This window comes from Otolemur garnettii, unplaced genomic scaffold, assembly GCF_000181295.1.
Source record: "Otolemur garnettii isolate 467f Iridium unplaced genomic scaffold, OtoGar3 scaffold00001, whole genome shotgun sequence".
NCBI lineage: Eukaryota > Metazoa > Chordata > Mammalia > Primates > Galagidae > Otolemur > Otolemur garnettii.
This window is the reverse complement of record NW_003852396.1, coordinates 72,618,544-72,634,302: the sequence shown is the minus strand read 5'-3', so window position 1 is coordinate 72,634,302 and position 15,759 is coordinate 72,618,544. Positions and strand designations below refer to the sequence as shown.

General features: G+C 42.7%; 1 protein-coding gene across 13 annotated transcripts in view; it reads left to right on the top strand.

The window, feature by feature from the left end:
- The window catches only part of CELF1 (CUGBP Elav-like family member 1), a 99,632-nt gene that overhangs the window by 69,133 nt on the left and 14,740 nt on the right, over positions 1 to 15,759 (top strand). For all 13 annotated transcript variants that reach the window (XM_023509675.1, XM_023509670.1, XM_023509660.1 and 10 more), the window contains 6 exons: positions 7,754 to 7,941; positions 9,405 to 9,487; positions 9,842 to 9,890; positions 12,818 to 12,952; positions 13,659 to 13,738; positions 14,329 to 14,490. In XM_023509675.1, the coding sequence (XP_023365443.1) occupies positions 7,764 to 7,941; positions 9,405 to 9,487; positions 9,842 to 9,890; positions 12,818 to 12,952; positions 13,659 to 13,738; positions 14,329 to 14,490 (687 nt within the window). In that variant the 5' untranslated portion in view covers positions 7,754 to 7,763. The remainder of the gene's footprint in view (positions 1 to 7,753; positions 7,942 to 9,404; positions 9,488 to 9,841; positions 9,891 to 12,817; positions 12,953 to 13,658; positions 13,739 to 14,328; positions 14,491 to 15,759) is intronic.

Genomic DNA, 15,759 nt, shown 5'->3' with positions numbered 1-15,759 from the left:
TGGTTACAGCCATCATTGTTGTTTGGCGGGTCCGGGCTGGGGATTCGAACCCGCCACCTTAGGTGTACGTGGCTGGCACCTTAGCCGGTTGAGCTATAGGCTCCGAGCCTAGAGACAGGGTCTTGCTCTATCTCAGGCTGGTCTTGAATTTATGAGCCCAGGTAATCCACCCACCTTGGCCTTCCAGTGGCCACTGTGCCCAGTAGAAATGATTTTTAAATAGGTGTAAATGTCAGCGTTTGCCAGGCTTTTTGGCAGCAGGGAAGAGAATCCCACTCAAGCTAGAAGATATGGAAGGGCTTTCTCATAAGGATGCACATGGACCGGACTACAATATAATCAAGAGCTGGGAGACCTGGCAACTATATCTTTCTGACCCTAGAATACACATTCTGCTCCATGTTTGTGCCTCTTCATCAATTCTGTTATTTTGCAGCATGGCCTGGCTGTGCCACTAATCTTCCAACCTATCTTCTGATCCCCAGCCTTAATGAGGTACAATTCACACACGATAGCATTTACCCCTTTAAAGTGTGTAATTCACTATTTTTAGTATATTTGTAAAGTTGTGTAACTGTCCCACTAATAGTGTAATTAGCCACTATTTAATTCTGAAACATTTTCATCACCCTAAAGAGAAACATTGTACCCATTAGCAACCACTCTCCCTACCCTTTCCACCTCCATTCCTAGGCAACCAGTAATGTACTTTCTGTTCTGGACATTTCATATAAATGGAATCATATACAATATGTGGCCTTTTGTGACTGGCTTCTGTCACTTAGCATAATGTTTTCAACGTCCACCTATGACTCCTTATCTCTTGTCACAGTCCTTTGAGCTTGTCCACTTAAACCATCTCTATTTGCGACTTTTCCACTTCTGACTTCACTACTGTTTCTGTTAACCAGTTTGATATTCTGTAGAGCAGTGCCAGCCAGTAGCACTTTCTCTGATGATGAAAGTAGCCACTAGCACTCAGTGCAGTTGTAAAGGAATTTAGTTGGCCAAGCCTTTCTTTCTGGGGTTTTGAGGGAGATTTTTCTGAGACAGAGTCTTACTCAGTTGCCCAGGTTGGAGTTGTTTGGCATGATCATAACTCACACCATAAGGCCTTAATCTGCTGCGCTCCAACAGTCCTCCCACTTGGGCCTCCTCAGTAGCTGGAACTATAGGTACCACCACACCCAGCTAAATTTTGTTAGTTTATTTTATAGAGACAGAATCTCACTATGTTGCTCAGGCTGATCCCAAACTCCTGGGCTGAAGTGATCTCTGGCATGGATCTCACAGAATGTTGGGATGACAGGTGTGCCCTTATCTTTCTGTTGTAAAGCACAGGCAAAGGGTCTTCAGTTTCTGGCCAGCCAGTGGGTTATCTTGCCACTGGATTGAAACCTACCCCTGGTCTAATCAGCTGAGGCCAGAGGGTGGGGGGAAAGTAGGACAGAATATTTACGCTGCCCATGAGATAAGCCCTGGCATGAGATAGTTTTAAAAGGAGAAAAGATGGGAAAAAGAGAAGGAAGAGTTCGAGAATTTTGAACAATGTATGCCTTGAAAACAAAGCTGTTGTTGAATAAAGTTGTTCCCTTGCGGCTCAGCACTGGTAGCTCAGTGGCTAGGGCTCCAGCCACATACACGGGGCTGGCAGGGACCCTGTTCAAACACGGCCCCGGCCTGCCAAACAATGACAACTTGAACAACACACCTCAAAAAATAGCTGGGCATTATGGCAAGCATCTGTGGTCCCATCAACTTGGGAGGCTGAGGCAAGAGAGTCACTTAAGCCCAAGAGCTGGAGGTTGCTGTGAGCTGTGACACAATGGCACTCTACCAAGGGCAACATAGTAAAAAAAAAAAAAAAAGTCTCAGTTGAGTTTTATTTTGCCTTTAGCGAGGGGGTGGGAGAGGATCTTACAGTATTGCTTAGGCTGGTCTTGAACTCTCCTGGGAGTGGCCTCAAGTGATCCTCCCTGTTCAGGCCTCCCTAGTAGCTGGGATTACAAGTTCAAGCCACTATGCCCAACTTGAGGTATAGTTCATCGAGAATAGGTTGACAAGATAGCCTCTGATTTTTCATGCTTGTTCATTATCAGTTATGCACATCTTCAGGTTGTTGCTTTCTTTATTGCTTCTGTGGCTAGAAGTAGAAACCATAAGAGTTGTTTTCCTTAAAACACCTGTCACCTTCTCATCTCTCTCCTTCCCCCACTGTCACAGGCCCCTACTTTTCCTCTTTTCCATCCTATACCCAGACTGCCACAGAAGGTTCTGAGTCAGAAGTTGAGAATTTCTAGTTGACTTCCCTCTTAGGGACACTATATACTATGACAGGGACACTATATACACTTCTCTGGGGGGCTGCTGAACTCACTGGTATTTAAATGTACATAATAAATACACAAAATTAATGATCACTGACCCTGAGGAGCTCTCTATAGAGTGGGGAAGTAAGGCACAGATTTGCAAATTTATTTAGTAATATACAAAGGAAATAGATTGTGCAGAATCCTTGGTATGTCACACTGAGAGTCTTATCCCAGGTGCCTTTTTTTTTTTGAGACAGTCTCACTTTGTTGCCCTCAGTAGAGTCCCATGGCGTCACAGCTCACAGCAACCTCAAACTCTTGGGCTTAAGCTTTTCTCTTGCCTCAGCCTCCTGAGTTGCAGGAACTATATAGGTGCCCTCATTCTAAAGAGTTAAGTTTGAGGATTGCCCTGCTCTTTGAGCAATATTTTGGATACACTGTTCTATGGTATCCTCCTGGCTATTGAATTGATGTACAAAGAGGGGAAAGGGTGGCTCATAGAGTAGACATGAAGAAATAGAGAGGATTTGGAAAGTCAGCGGCAAGAAAGGGAATTTACGGCTCGGCACCTATAGCTCAACCGGCTAAGGCGCCAGCCACGTACACCTAAGGTGGCAGGTTCGAATCCCCAGCCCGGACCCGCCAAACAACAATGACGGCTGCAACCAAAAAATAGCCTGGCGTTGTGGCGGGCGCCTGTGGTCCCAGCTACTTGGGAGGCAGAGGCAGGAGACTCGCTTGAGCCCAGGAGTTGGAGGTTGCTGTGAGCTGTAATGCCATGGCACTCTACCCAGGGGGACAGCTTGAGGCTCTGTCTCCAAAAAAAAAAAAAAAAAAAAAAAAAGAAAGGGAATTTACCTGGAATCCTGAGTGTCCACTGAATTTTTGAATAAACACCTCCACATTTCCATGTTTTTGTTTTTGTACTGAACAGTATGTAGAAAGGTTACAAATGGCGCACGATGTAAGGAAGGGGAAGCTGGGCAGTTCCTTCCAATGTAATACAAATAATACACCCTTGCCTCTTTTCAGAAATAGCTGTCAGCTTCCCTGTCATCAGAATACATTCTGGGCACCATTGGGGTTCTATGTTAACCCTCCCCAGAATAGAAATATAATGAGAAATGAAGAACGTTTTAATAAAATGCTATTAAAACTGGTAATTAAGTTGCTGGGGAAAAGCCAGGCATTGTGGCAGGCGCGTGTAGTCCCAGCTGCTCAGAAGGCTGAGGCAAGGGAATTGCTAAGCCCAGGAGTTGGAGGTTGCTATGAGCTGTGATGCCACTGCACTCTACCGAGGGCGATAAAGTGAGACTCTGTCTGTAAAAAAAAAAATGTTGGGGTAGGTTGTAGGGAGTAACACTTATTCTTTCACTAGTCATACAACTTTTTTCATTATGGTAGCTAGTTTCTGTTGAAACATAAAGATTAGACTTCTAAAAGCAGTTGCATTATATTCTTGCAACAACCTTCTACACATGGTTTTATTATTTATTTTTTTGAGACAGACTCTCAGTATGTCACCCCTCGGTAGAGTGCAGTGGCATCACAGCTCACAGCAACCTCAAACTCTTAGGCTTAAGTGATTCTCTTGCCTCAGCCTCCCGAGTTAACTGGGACTACAGGTGCCCACCACAACACTTGGCTATTTTTTGGTTGTAGTTGTTATGTTGTTTGGCAGGCCTAGGATGGGTTTGAACCTGCCAGCTGCAGTGTACATGGCTGGCACCCTAGCTGCTGAGCTACAGGCACCAAGCATACATATGGTTTTAAATTAACAGCTTAAAGGAAAACTAATAAAATTATGTATTTTAAAACCTTAAATAAAAGAGAGCAGATTGATCCCATTGAAATCAAATAATCATATGAGATAATAGCTGCTCTTAAATTTGAGACCCCTTTTTGTGCACATTTTATCTGAGTTAATTGCTTATTGGTACTATTAACAAGAAATTTTTCCTGGCTCAGCACCTGTGGCTCAAGTGGCTAAGGTGCCAGCCACATACACCTGAGGTGGTGGGTTCAAATCTAGCCAGGGCCCGCTAAAGAACAATGATGGCTGCAACCAAAAAATAGCCAGGCTTTATGGCAGGGGCCTGTAGTCCCAGCTACTTACTTGAGAGGTGGAGGCAGGAGACTCGCTTGAGCTGAGGAGTTGGAGGTTGCTGTGAGCTGTGATACTACGGCACTCTACCCAGAGGGACAGCTTGAGGCTTTATCTCAAAAAAAAAAAAGAAAAGAAATTTTTCCTATCCCACATTTGAGTGCTTACTTTGAATCTTGTACTATACTAGGTGTGGTTGCATAAATGAATAGGAAATAGTTTCTGCCTTCAAGGAGCTGCCAGCCTAATTAGGAGAATGGATTCAGCCAGATTATGCTAAAAGGTGTTAAATTCTATAATGAATGTGGAAATTTAATACTGTTAGATTTCTAGGAGGTGTAGTTGACTAACATGGAAGAATGTGGGGAACCTTCACAGATAGAAGAATTGGGCTAGGCATTGTGGCGGGCACCTGTAGTCCCAGCTACTCGGGAGGCTGAGGCAAGAGAATCGCTTGAGCCAGAGAGTCTGAGGTTGCTGTGATCTGTAATGCCAGGGCACTTTACTGAGGGCAACAAAGTGAGACTCTGTCTCAAACAAAAAAAGTAAAGCATTGGCTCAGCACCTGTGGCTCAATTGGTGAAGACTCCAGCCACATATACCAGAGCTGGCCGGGTTCCAATCCAGCTCAGGCCTGCCAAATAACAATGACAACTAGAACCAAAAAATAACTCGGGGGTTATGGCGGGCACCTATAGTCCCAGTTACTTGGAAGGCTGAGGCAAGAGAATTGCTTAAGCCCAGGAGTTGGAGGTTCCTGTGAACTGTGACACCATGACACTCTATCCAGGGGGACAACTTGAGGCTCTATCTCAAAAAAAAAGTAAAGAATTGTCTGTAATTCATTTGTCTTCAGTAGTTAGATTAATCAGATGGGGGGATTGAGAATAGCCCCTTTTCCATTATAGGAATTACAAGATAGAAGATGAACTACTTTCATAGATGCAACGTTCTTTTTTTTTCCCTAGACAGAGCCTCAAGCTGTCGCCCTGGGTAGAGTACCATGGCATCACAGCTCACAGCAACCTCCAACTCTCGGTTTAAGCAATTTTTTTGCCTCAGCCTCCCAAGTAAGCTGGGACTATAGACGCCCGGCTATTTTTTGGTTGTAGTTGTTGTTTGGCAGGCCTGGGCTGGATTCGAACCTGCCAGCTCTGGTGTATGTGGCTGACGCCTTAGCCCCTTGAGCTATAGGCACTGAGCTATAGATGCAAGATTCTTTTTTTTTTTTTTTGTCTCACTTTATCACCCTCAGTAGAGTGCTGTGACATCACAACTCACAGCAACCTCCAACTCCTGGGCTTAGGCAATTCTCTTGCCTCGGCCTCCTAAGTAGCTGAGACTACACGCACCCGCCACAACTCCCAGCTATTTTTTTGTTGTAGTTTGGCTGGGGCCAAGTTCAAACCCACCACCCTCCGTATATGGGGCCAGCGCCCTGCCCACTGAGCCATAGGCGCCACCCACCATGCAACATTCTTAAGGATTTTCAGATGCCTTATAAGATAGCAGTGGTGGAAAGATTTTCTTTCTTTTTTTTTTTCTTGAGACCATCTACTTCTATTGCCGAGGCTAGAGTCCAGTGACATCATCAAAATTCACCTGAACTTCAAAACTCCAGTGAGTCCTATCTACAGCCTCCATGTAGGCTGGAACTACAGGCGTGCACTACTACAAACAACTAATTTTTCTCTTGCTAAAGCTGGTCTCAAACTCATGGCCTCAGGTGATCTTTTCATACAAAGTACTATAATTAGTTGTCAGCCACTGGGTCCAGCCTGTTTTTTGTGTAAAAAAATTAGCATTTTATTTAGGATTTTAGAACCTAGAAAATATTAATATAATGATATGATTTCTGGATTAAGCAACAAGTATTAATAGGAAAGCTGACCAGCTATTCTAGTTATTGGAATTTAAGTTATTAATGGTTTAGATAAATGCTAAAAGTTAGGTCTTAAAACAGTAGTAAAAGGAGAACATAAGAGATGGTATGTTCTGGGTGGAAACATTTATTTTCCCCTAGATTCTTGACAGTGGCAGGGTAGGAAAGAAGGCATTTAAATAAGAACATTACAAGATTGGTGTCGCAGGACTGGAGAAATTTGTTGCATTTGGTAAGGGAGTCAACTGGTAAAGTCTTGGAGAAAGAGCAGTAAATTGAATAATTTAGAAACAAACCAAAAAACCTACCATCATGGCAACATTGTATATATTTATAGCATAATTATTTGGAAATTTAAAAGGCAAAGCTTTGTTTTGGTTTGGAGACCTAACTAAGGACACTAGGATTATGCATGAGATAGCGTCCCTTCTTTTCTTTTCTTCCTTTCTTTTTCTTTTTCTTTCTCTTTTCTTTTCTTTTCTTTTCTTTCTTTGACAGAGTCTCACTTTATTGCCCTCAGTAGAGTGCAGTGGCATCACAGCTCATAGCAACCTCCAGCTCTTGGGCTTAGGCGATTCTCTTGCCTCAGCCTCCCCAGTAGCTGGGACTACAGGCACCTGCCCCAACACCCGGCTGTTTTTTGTTGCAGTTTGGCTGGGGCCTGGTGTGAACCAGCCACCCTCGGTATATGGCGCCCTACCCACTGAGCCACAGGCGCCGCTCAAGATAGCCACTTTCAAAGGCCAGCATTCTAGTCAGTTCTTAGTTTGGAAATCAATAACTTCTGGAAGGAAACTTCATGTACGTAGAGGTGTGTACACTGAAGAGTATTAAGTCTTTTTTTTTTTTTAGACAGTCTCACTTTGTCGCTCTCAGTAGAGTGTTATGTTGTCACAGCTCACAGCAACCTCAAACTCTTGGGCTTAAGCAATTCTCTTGCCTCAGCCTCCTCAATAGCTGGGACTACAGGCACCTACCACAACACCCAGCTTTTTTTGGTTGCAGTTGTCATTTCTGTTTTAGCTGGCCGGGGCCAGGTTTGAACCCTCCATATATGGGGCTAGCGCCCTACCCAATGACACACAGTTGCCGCCCGTCCTTTGTTATCTTATGAATATTTTAAAAAGTGTTAACTATGCTTAAAAATTATTAAAACTTGATCTTGTTTTGGGAGCTTTGCCCTTTAAGTTCCTCTGAGAATTCTCATGGTAGTTAAGGTGTGAGTAACATTTAAAACCCAAAGTGTCCCTTTCAGAATGATTACTTTGGTATCTAATGGAAGGGGTGGCCATGGTGAGGGGGACCTAGGGAACTTTGGTAAATCAAATGGAAGTAATGAAAGTGCAGGTTTTCCCCCAACTTTTTCAGAAAGTAATAGAGATCTTTAAAGAAAAGGAAACTCCCTCTGGAAAGCAGTATGAATATATAATAGAAGTTTTATTTTTTCTTATGCAGCTCAAAGAAAATGAACGGCACCCTGGACCACCCAGACCAACCAGATCTTGATGCCATCAAGATGTTTGTGGGCCAGGTTCCAAGGACCTGGTCTGAGAAGGACTTGAGGGAACTCTTCGAACAGTATGGTGCTGTCTATGAAATCAATGTCCTAAGGGATAGGAGCCAAAACCCTCCTCAGAGCAAAGGTTGGGGCTTTGGATATTTATATGTAATTTTAGCTCTGTGCATTCTGTCAGTCATTATCAGAATTTTCCTCCCTATCCTTTTTAGTAGCTGTATCTTCTAATGCAGACACATTTAATGACATAAAAATAAAAAGTTAAGATGACATCTTAAGGATAATTTGTTAATTGGATCTTGGACAGTCCTTTGTGAGAGCTCTGAATTAAAGAGACCAGACCCATATGAGGGTCTTCATTTGGTCTTGGGAATGCAATAACAGAAATAAAATGAAGTAAACCACCCACAAAAGGTTTTTTTTAATACTCTGACTAGGGTAAAGTAAAGGAGAAAGAAAGCCTGTCACATATTCTGGATTTCTTGTTGATGTTACAGGGACCTTGCAGGATGATTTTATCAGCTGGGAAGGACTTATTTAGGCAAGTTGTTTAGTGTAGCCTACAAAATGGACAGGAGAAAAAAAAGGCAGCACAGAGGAAGGTTTACAGGACTGGTGGTAGATAGGTGTTATCTTTGCCCCAAATACACACAACATGTTCTTATTTTCCAGTTGACCAAGTTCAGAATAATTTTCTGTGAAAGCTATTCTACAGTACAATGTGAAGAAACAATTTATAATACAGTTATAGATGTGAAACCAGCTTAATAGTAGGGGATTGAGAAGCGGAGAAATTATTTCCTTTTTGTGGCATAATGAACTAAATTTATAAAGAATCATAGTTTCTAGAAATGACTACCAAAATAACATTCAGTTGTTTAAAATCCTAACTGCTGCGTCTATTTTGTATGTCGTGGGAATATGGGAGCATCAGAACATTGCAGCCCAGGATTTACAAGATAATACCGCCCTCATCCTGTTGCTTATAAAGATAGTAAAGCCCAGAATCTATAGATTTGAGTCAACACTATGTGCTATTAGAAGCTTAATCATATATGATGAGAACTAAGAGTCTAGGAAAAAATGTTAAGAGTTTCTTACTCTTAAATAATTGTATAATTTAATAAATGGTAATTATGTTTTAAGCATGTGGGAGATCTGGTTACAATGTAGGGAGTGGTTTATTCTGAGAGAATTGATGAGGAAAGACTTCCTAGCACCCTACCACCTACAACCTGGCCTGTCTTGTTTGTGTCTGAGTCTTCTTGCCTAGCGCACTACCTGCTGCTCCCAGTGAGGTGGATTGAGTGGAATGGCACATCACCTCCTGAAGGGAAGTCATCTTTTTCAGAGATTTATATGAGCAGCTACAGGACTTCTAAAACAATAAAGGGAATACATAGAAACACACATTCCTCCTTTTTTCCTGCTGGGCATTCATATTCATTCTCTCCCTTCTCTCCTCCACCCTCTTCTCTTTTGCTGGTTTTAATAAACTCAGCCTTTTAAGTTCTACTATGCCAGTGGAGGAAGAAGTGCTCTTGGAATTGTGTTTTCGAAGTTTGATTTTGTGAAGTCTGTTTATTGCAGGGTGCTGTTTTGTTACATTTTACACTCGTAAAGCTGCATTAGAAGCGCAGAATGCTCTTCACAACATGAAGGTCCTTCCAGGGGTAAGAACTCTTCTGCTAGTAAATGGAACTGTGGTCGATCTGATGCATGGGACATACTTACATTAAGCACATGCTGGAAATCATTTTGGGAAAAAGCAGGAATTGATGTAAAAAGAAGGGAACATTTCAAAAAAGATAGGTTGAAAGTACTTTTGTGTCAGACAAGAGTCTTGGCTGTTCTGACTTCTTGACCCCCGTTCTATCTATTATACTTTGTGGGAAAAGATCAAGTCATACATGAAATTAGAAAGAGCTCTTAAAGCTCTGGCTTGGGTATTTCTTTTAGAGTCCCCATGTAAATTTTGAATGCCATCAATGTGTACAACAATAATACTCATATATTTTCCTTTATAGATGCATCATCCCATACAAATGAAACCTGCTGACAGTGAGAAGAACAATGGTAAGCAAACATGAAATCTCCTTATCAGGTTTCTTCCTAGTTTGTTTGCTGGGTTTTTGTTGTTGTTGTTGTTGAGATAGAGTCTCACTATGTCACCCTTGGTAGAGTGCTGTGGCACTCAAACTCTTGGACTTAAGCAATTATCCTGTCTCAGCCTCCCAAGTAGTGGGGACTACAGGTGCCTGCCACAATGCCCGGCCATTTTTCTATTTTAGTTGTTATTGTTACTTAGCTGGCTGGGTTCAAACCTGCCAGCCTCGGTGTATGTGGCTGGCAATGTAACCACTGTGCTATGGGCGCCGATCCTGTTTGCTGTTCTTTTTTTTTTTTTTTTTTTTTTGAGACAGAGCCTCAAGCTGTCGACCTCTGGGTGGAGTGCCATGGCATCACAGCTCACAGCAACCTCCAACTCCTGGGCTCAAGCGAGTCTCCTGCCTCCACCTCCCAAGTAGCTGGGACCACAGGCACCCGCCGCAACTCCCGGCTATTTTTTGGTTGCAGCCATCATTGTTTGGCGGGCCCAGGCTGACTTCAAACCCGCCACCTTAGGTGTATGTGGCTGGCACCTTAGCCACTTGAGTCACAGGCACCGAGCCCTGTTTGCTGTTCTTATGATGTCTGGATTGAATGGTGCTCTAACTAATCTGTCCTCTAAATTGTCTCAGTTTTTTTTTTTTAAATAAGTGTGATGAATAAATGAGGAATATAGACTTGACAGGGAAACATTACAAGAACATTTTGGGTTTTTTTGTTGTTGTTGTTGTTTTTTGAGACAGAGTTCTCAGGCTGTTGCCCTGGGTAGAGTGCCATGGCTTCATAGCTCACAGTAACCGCCAACTCTTGGAATCAAACGATCCTCTTGCCTCTTTTTTTTTTTTTTTTTTTTTTTTCCTATTTCTAGTAGCGACAAGGGCTCACATTTTGCTCAGGCTGGTCTCAAACTCGTGAGCTCAGCAATCCACCCACCTTGGCCTCCCAGAGTGCTAGCTAGGATTACAGGCATGAGCCACCATACTCAGCCTACAAGGACATTTGGAATGAACTGAGAAACACTTGATCAATATGTACATGATTTTTCATAAGTAGGAGTGAGGGGGAAAAAAAAACAGGAAGGAGAACTTAGTCCTCAAGAAAATAGAAAAGGGGCTGGGCACAGTGGCTCACACCTAAGAGACTGAGGTGGGCAGATAGATTTCTTGAGGAGTTTGAGACCAGCCTGAACAAGAGTGAGACCCCATCTCTACTAAAAATAGAAAAATTAGCTAGCCATTGTGGTGGGTGCCTATAGTCTCAGCTATGCCAGGGTCCAAGGCAGAAGAATGACTTGACCCAGGAATTTGAAGTTACCATGATACTTTCGTCTAGTGTGCCAAAAAATGTATTCACTTTTTTTTTTTTGGCAGTTTTTGGCCGGAGCTGGGTTTGAACCTGCCACCTCCAGCATATGGGGCCAGCGCCCTACTCCTTTGAACCACAGGCACCTCCCAATATATTCACATTTTAAGAAAGGAAAAAGCTGTATTAAAATTGTAATAATTTGGCCAGGTGCAGTGGCTCACGTCTATAATCCTAGCACTGTGGGAGGCCCAGGTGGGTGCTTGAACTTAGGAGTTTGAGACCAGCCTGAGCAAGACACACACCTCCCCATCTCTACTAAAAATAGAAAAAATGAGGCAAGAGGATCGCTTGAGCCCAGAGTTGGAGGTTGCTGCGAGCTATGATGCCACAGCACTCTACCCAGGGCGACAGCTTAAGACTCTTGTCTCAAAAAAAAAAAAAATTGGAGGCTGGGGCCAGTGGATTATGTACTGATAACATTTATTATCTTGCATATTGTATCTCTTGTAATTGCAGAAGTCAAACATGACTTGAGTATTATAGTTTAATGATATTTTCCTTTCTTAATGTGTATACATTTTTTTTGGCACCCTCTGGATACAGTATTTGCATTTGGTATATTCTTTTCTTCTTATATCAAGTATGTGTATAAACCTCTTCCTCTTTCTTTAGTAGTAGTGCTAGTAAGAGCAAATTATACTAACTACCAGGCAAGATGCTAAGCACTTTTCATTTAATACCTACGGCTAGCCTATGACGCAAACCTAGCTATCTCTATTAATCACATGAGGAAACAAGCACAGAATGGTTTCAGTAACGTTCATAAGATCATAAAACTACTGTATTTGGGGGCACCCCATACCTCAGTGGTTAGGGTGCTGTCCACATGCTCCAGGGCTGGTAGGTTCAAACCCAGCCCTGGCTTGCTAAACAAACAAAAAAAATAGCCAGGCATTGTGGCAGGCGCCTGTAGTCCCACTACGAGGGAGGCTGAGGCAAGACAATTCCTTGAACCTAAGAGTTTGAGCTACGACACCATGGCACTCTTTTTCGAGGGTAGGGGGCAAAAACTGTATTTCAACTAAATGCTTCCAATTATATATATATATATATTTTTTTTTTTTTTTTTTTTTTTTTTTTGAGACAGAGCCTCAAGCTGTCCCCCTGAGTAGAGTGCCATGGCATCACGCTCACAGCAACCTCCAACTCCTGGGCTCAAGCGAGTCTCCTGCCTCCGCCTCCCAAGTAGCTGGGACTACAGGCGCCCGCCACAACGCCTGGCCATTTTTTGGTTGCAGCCATCATTGTTGCTTGGCGGGCCCGGGCTGGGGATTCGAACCTGCCACCTTAGGTGTATGTGGCTGGCGCCTTAGCCGCTTGAGCCACAGGCGCTGAGCCCCAATTATAATTTTAAAGTACCATTGGTTGTAACAGGAGATGTATGAATAAAACGTGTGTCTTGGAATCCATGAAATATGGGATAAAGGCACAGAGCCAGGATTTACACCCAGGTGGTCTGGCTCTGAAGCCTGTGCTACACTGCCTCTTTTAGTTACGATGTTCAAGCCTTTTGTGTTTTACTCTCTTAGCAGTGGAAGACAGAAAGCTGTTTATTGGTATGATTTCCAAGAAGTGCACTGAAAATGACATCCGAGTCATGTTCTCTTCATTTGGACAGATTGAAGAGTGCCGGATATTGCGGGGACCTGATGGCCTGAGCCGAGGTAGGTACAGTTTTAGCTTTAATACGTATGAAGTTGTTTTTTAATGGCACCGGTGGAAATAAGTGATCACTAGCCAGTGTGGCCTTGTCATGTTGAAAAGATTGGGCCCATTCCTTCCTGCTATACATTTAGGTCTTAGGAGTCTTGACTCCTTCTACCAGCTGATTCCTTTTCTATTCTTCTAACTTGCTCTGAGGAGTCTACATTCCACACTTCAGTGTCATGCATTAAAATTTTCTCTTTGTGTGCTTGGAGAGGTTCTTGATGCCAAAGGGAGGAAACACTTCATTCTCTTATTTTCTTTTCAAGAGGAGCTAGAGGGGTAGGCACTGTGTCACATGCCTAGCACTTTGGGAGACTAAGATAGGAGAATCACTTGAGCCTGAGAGTTTGAGGTTACAATAAATTATAATCATTACGCCATTGCACTTTAGTCTGGGTGACAGAGTGAACCTCTCTTTTAAAAAAAAGAAGAGGAACTCAAGGGCATGATTCTTCCTTTCTCCTTGAACACTTTCCCCTCTGTGGGTTTCTGTTTTTTCATTGTAGTGCTTACTGCTCTACTGTAATGTATCTGTCTCCTCCACCAGCTCGGGAACCCTGTCTATGTCACTAGGATGGTAGTCAGCACATAGTAGGTGCTCAGTAAATGTCTGTCAGATAGATAAGCAAATGAATGGTGAGTTATTGATTCTTCTTTTACCAGGTTGTGCATTTGTGACTTTTACAACAAGAGCCATGGCACAGACAGCTATCAAGGCAATGCACCAAGCACAGACTATGGAGGTAGGGAGTAGATACATGAAACGGGAGAAATTCCTTAGCCTCAGAATGCTAGGAGAGTTGACCATCAAAATCCAGCAATATGTATATCATCTAATTGTCCAGAAAGTTTAAAGCCAATGCTTGCTTTAAAAATAATATGTTGGGGCTTTGCGCCTGTGGCTCAAGCGGCTAAACCGCCAGCCACATACACCTAAGGTGGCGGGCTCGAATCCCCAGCCCGGGCCCGCCAAACAACAAAGATGGCTGCAACCAAAAAATGGCCAGGTGTTGTGGCGGGCGCCTGTAGTCCCAGCTACTTGGGAGGCTGAGGCAGGAGACTCGCTTGAGCCGAGGAGTTGGAGGTTGCTGTGAGCGTGATGCCATGGCACTCTACCCAGGGGGGTAGCTTGAGGCTCTGTCTCAAAAAAAAAAAAAAAAATATGTTAAAAATAGTTGCTGTTTTAAATTGCCTCTTGCTACTCATGACTGTCAGAAGGAAAATCATTTGGCAATGAATAAAATTCGAATGCTGCCTGCATGGCACCAAAAAGGAGGATGTTTCCCTCACCCAGAAAGGGGAATTTAACTCTTTGGTTTTGGTGTTTTCATAGGGTTGTTCGTCACCTATGGTGGTAAAATTTGCTGACACACAGAAGGACAAAGAACAGAAGAGAATGGCCCAACAGCTCCAGCAACAGATGCAGCAAATCAGCGCAGCATCTGTGTGGGGAAACCTTGCTGGTCTTAATACTCTTGGACCCCAGTATTTAGCAGTGAGTCTTTGTGGTTTGCTTCCTGCAGATTGTGCAAGCTCTTAGCTGTTTCTTCTTATGCTGTCCCTAGCTAATAGATACAGTGGCATTTGTAACGGCTGACATACAGAAATTTTATGTAAATATTCGGGCAATGTAATGTTCTTTGAGTCATGTTAATGTTTCTCTTTACATACATACATACATACACACACATATAAATATCTTGAGACCTTTGCTGTGGTTAATGTGAAATCCTGATTTAAAGATATTTAGAATATCTCAAGTCCCTGCCTTCAAGAAAGAAATTCCTGATGGAATCTTAACTACCTAGCTTTTTTTTCAGTATCTCTTTCTGATGGATATAGAGGGCAGCATTAAACTTGTTATTGACTCTTTCCTAAAGAATGTGATAAATTTTTTTTGGTGGACTAAGAGATCAAGATATTAACATGGACATTATTAAATGATTATTACAGGCATATATTCTAGTTCCCTACGTTGTAATAGTCTTACTTTAATTTGATCTCTCTCTTGTTGAATGTGAGCCACATAGTCCAAAAGTTCTAGCTTTGATTTAGTATTTATGAGGACTGCAGTATGCAGAAGAACTTTACCACCTCCTTAAACTGACCTAGTTTTCATCGACTGGACATGCACCACATGTGCATTAACAGTACTTCCAGTTCCTTATGTTGACCAGCTCTGTGTATTAATCAGTTTGTTACAGCTTCTGCTCTATGTTATAGGGGATTATTTTACTGCTTTAACCCTTAAAAGAATTATAGCCAGCACAAGATACTTAGTTTAAGCCATCTCATCTGTGTTCAAAAAGAAAAGGTCATCTCTGAAGCTATAAATAGTAAAGCCACTAGATTTATATGAATAGTACAAAAATATCGCATAGAAATAACCAATACAGAGTTATTCACTTGTCACCTTTTCTTGGTTGTTGTTGTTTTGTTTTCTTTTATTTTTTTTTGAGACAGAGCCTCAAGCTGTTGCCCTGGGTAGAGCACCATGGCATCACAGCTCACAGCAATCCCCAAATACTGGGCTCAAGTGGTTCTTTTGCCTCTGCCTCCCAAGTAGCTGGGACCACAGGCGCCCACCACAATACCCAGTATTTTTTGGTTGCAGGCATCATTATTGTGGTATATGTGGCTGGAGCCTTAGCCACTTGAGCCACAGGTGCCGAGCCCACTTGTCCCCTTTCAAGTATTATTTTGTATGGAAACTGAGGAAAGACAAGTGATTTCTGTACCCTGAATTTTGGTTAATTTACTCCCC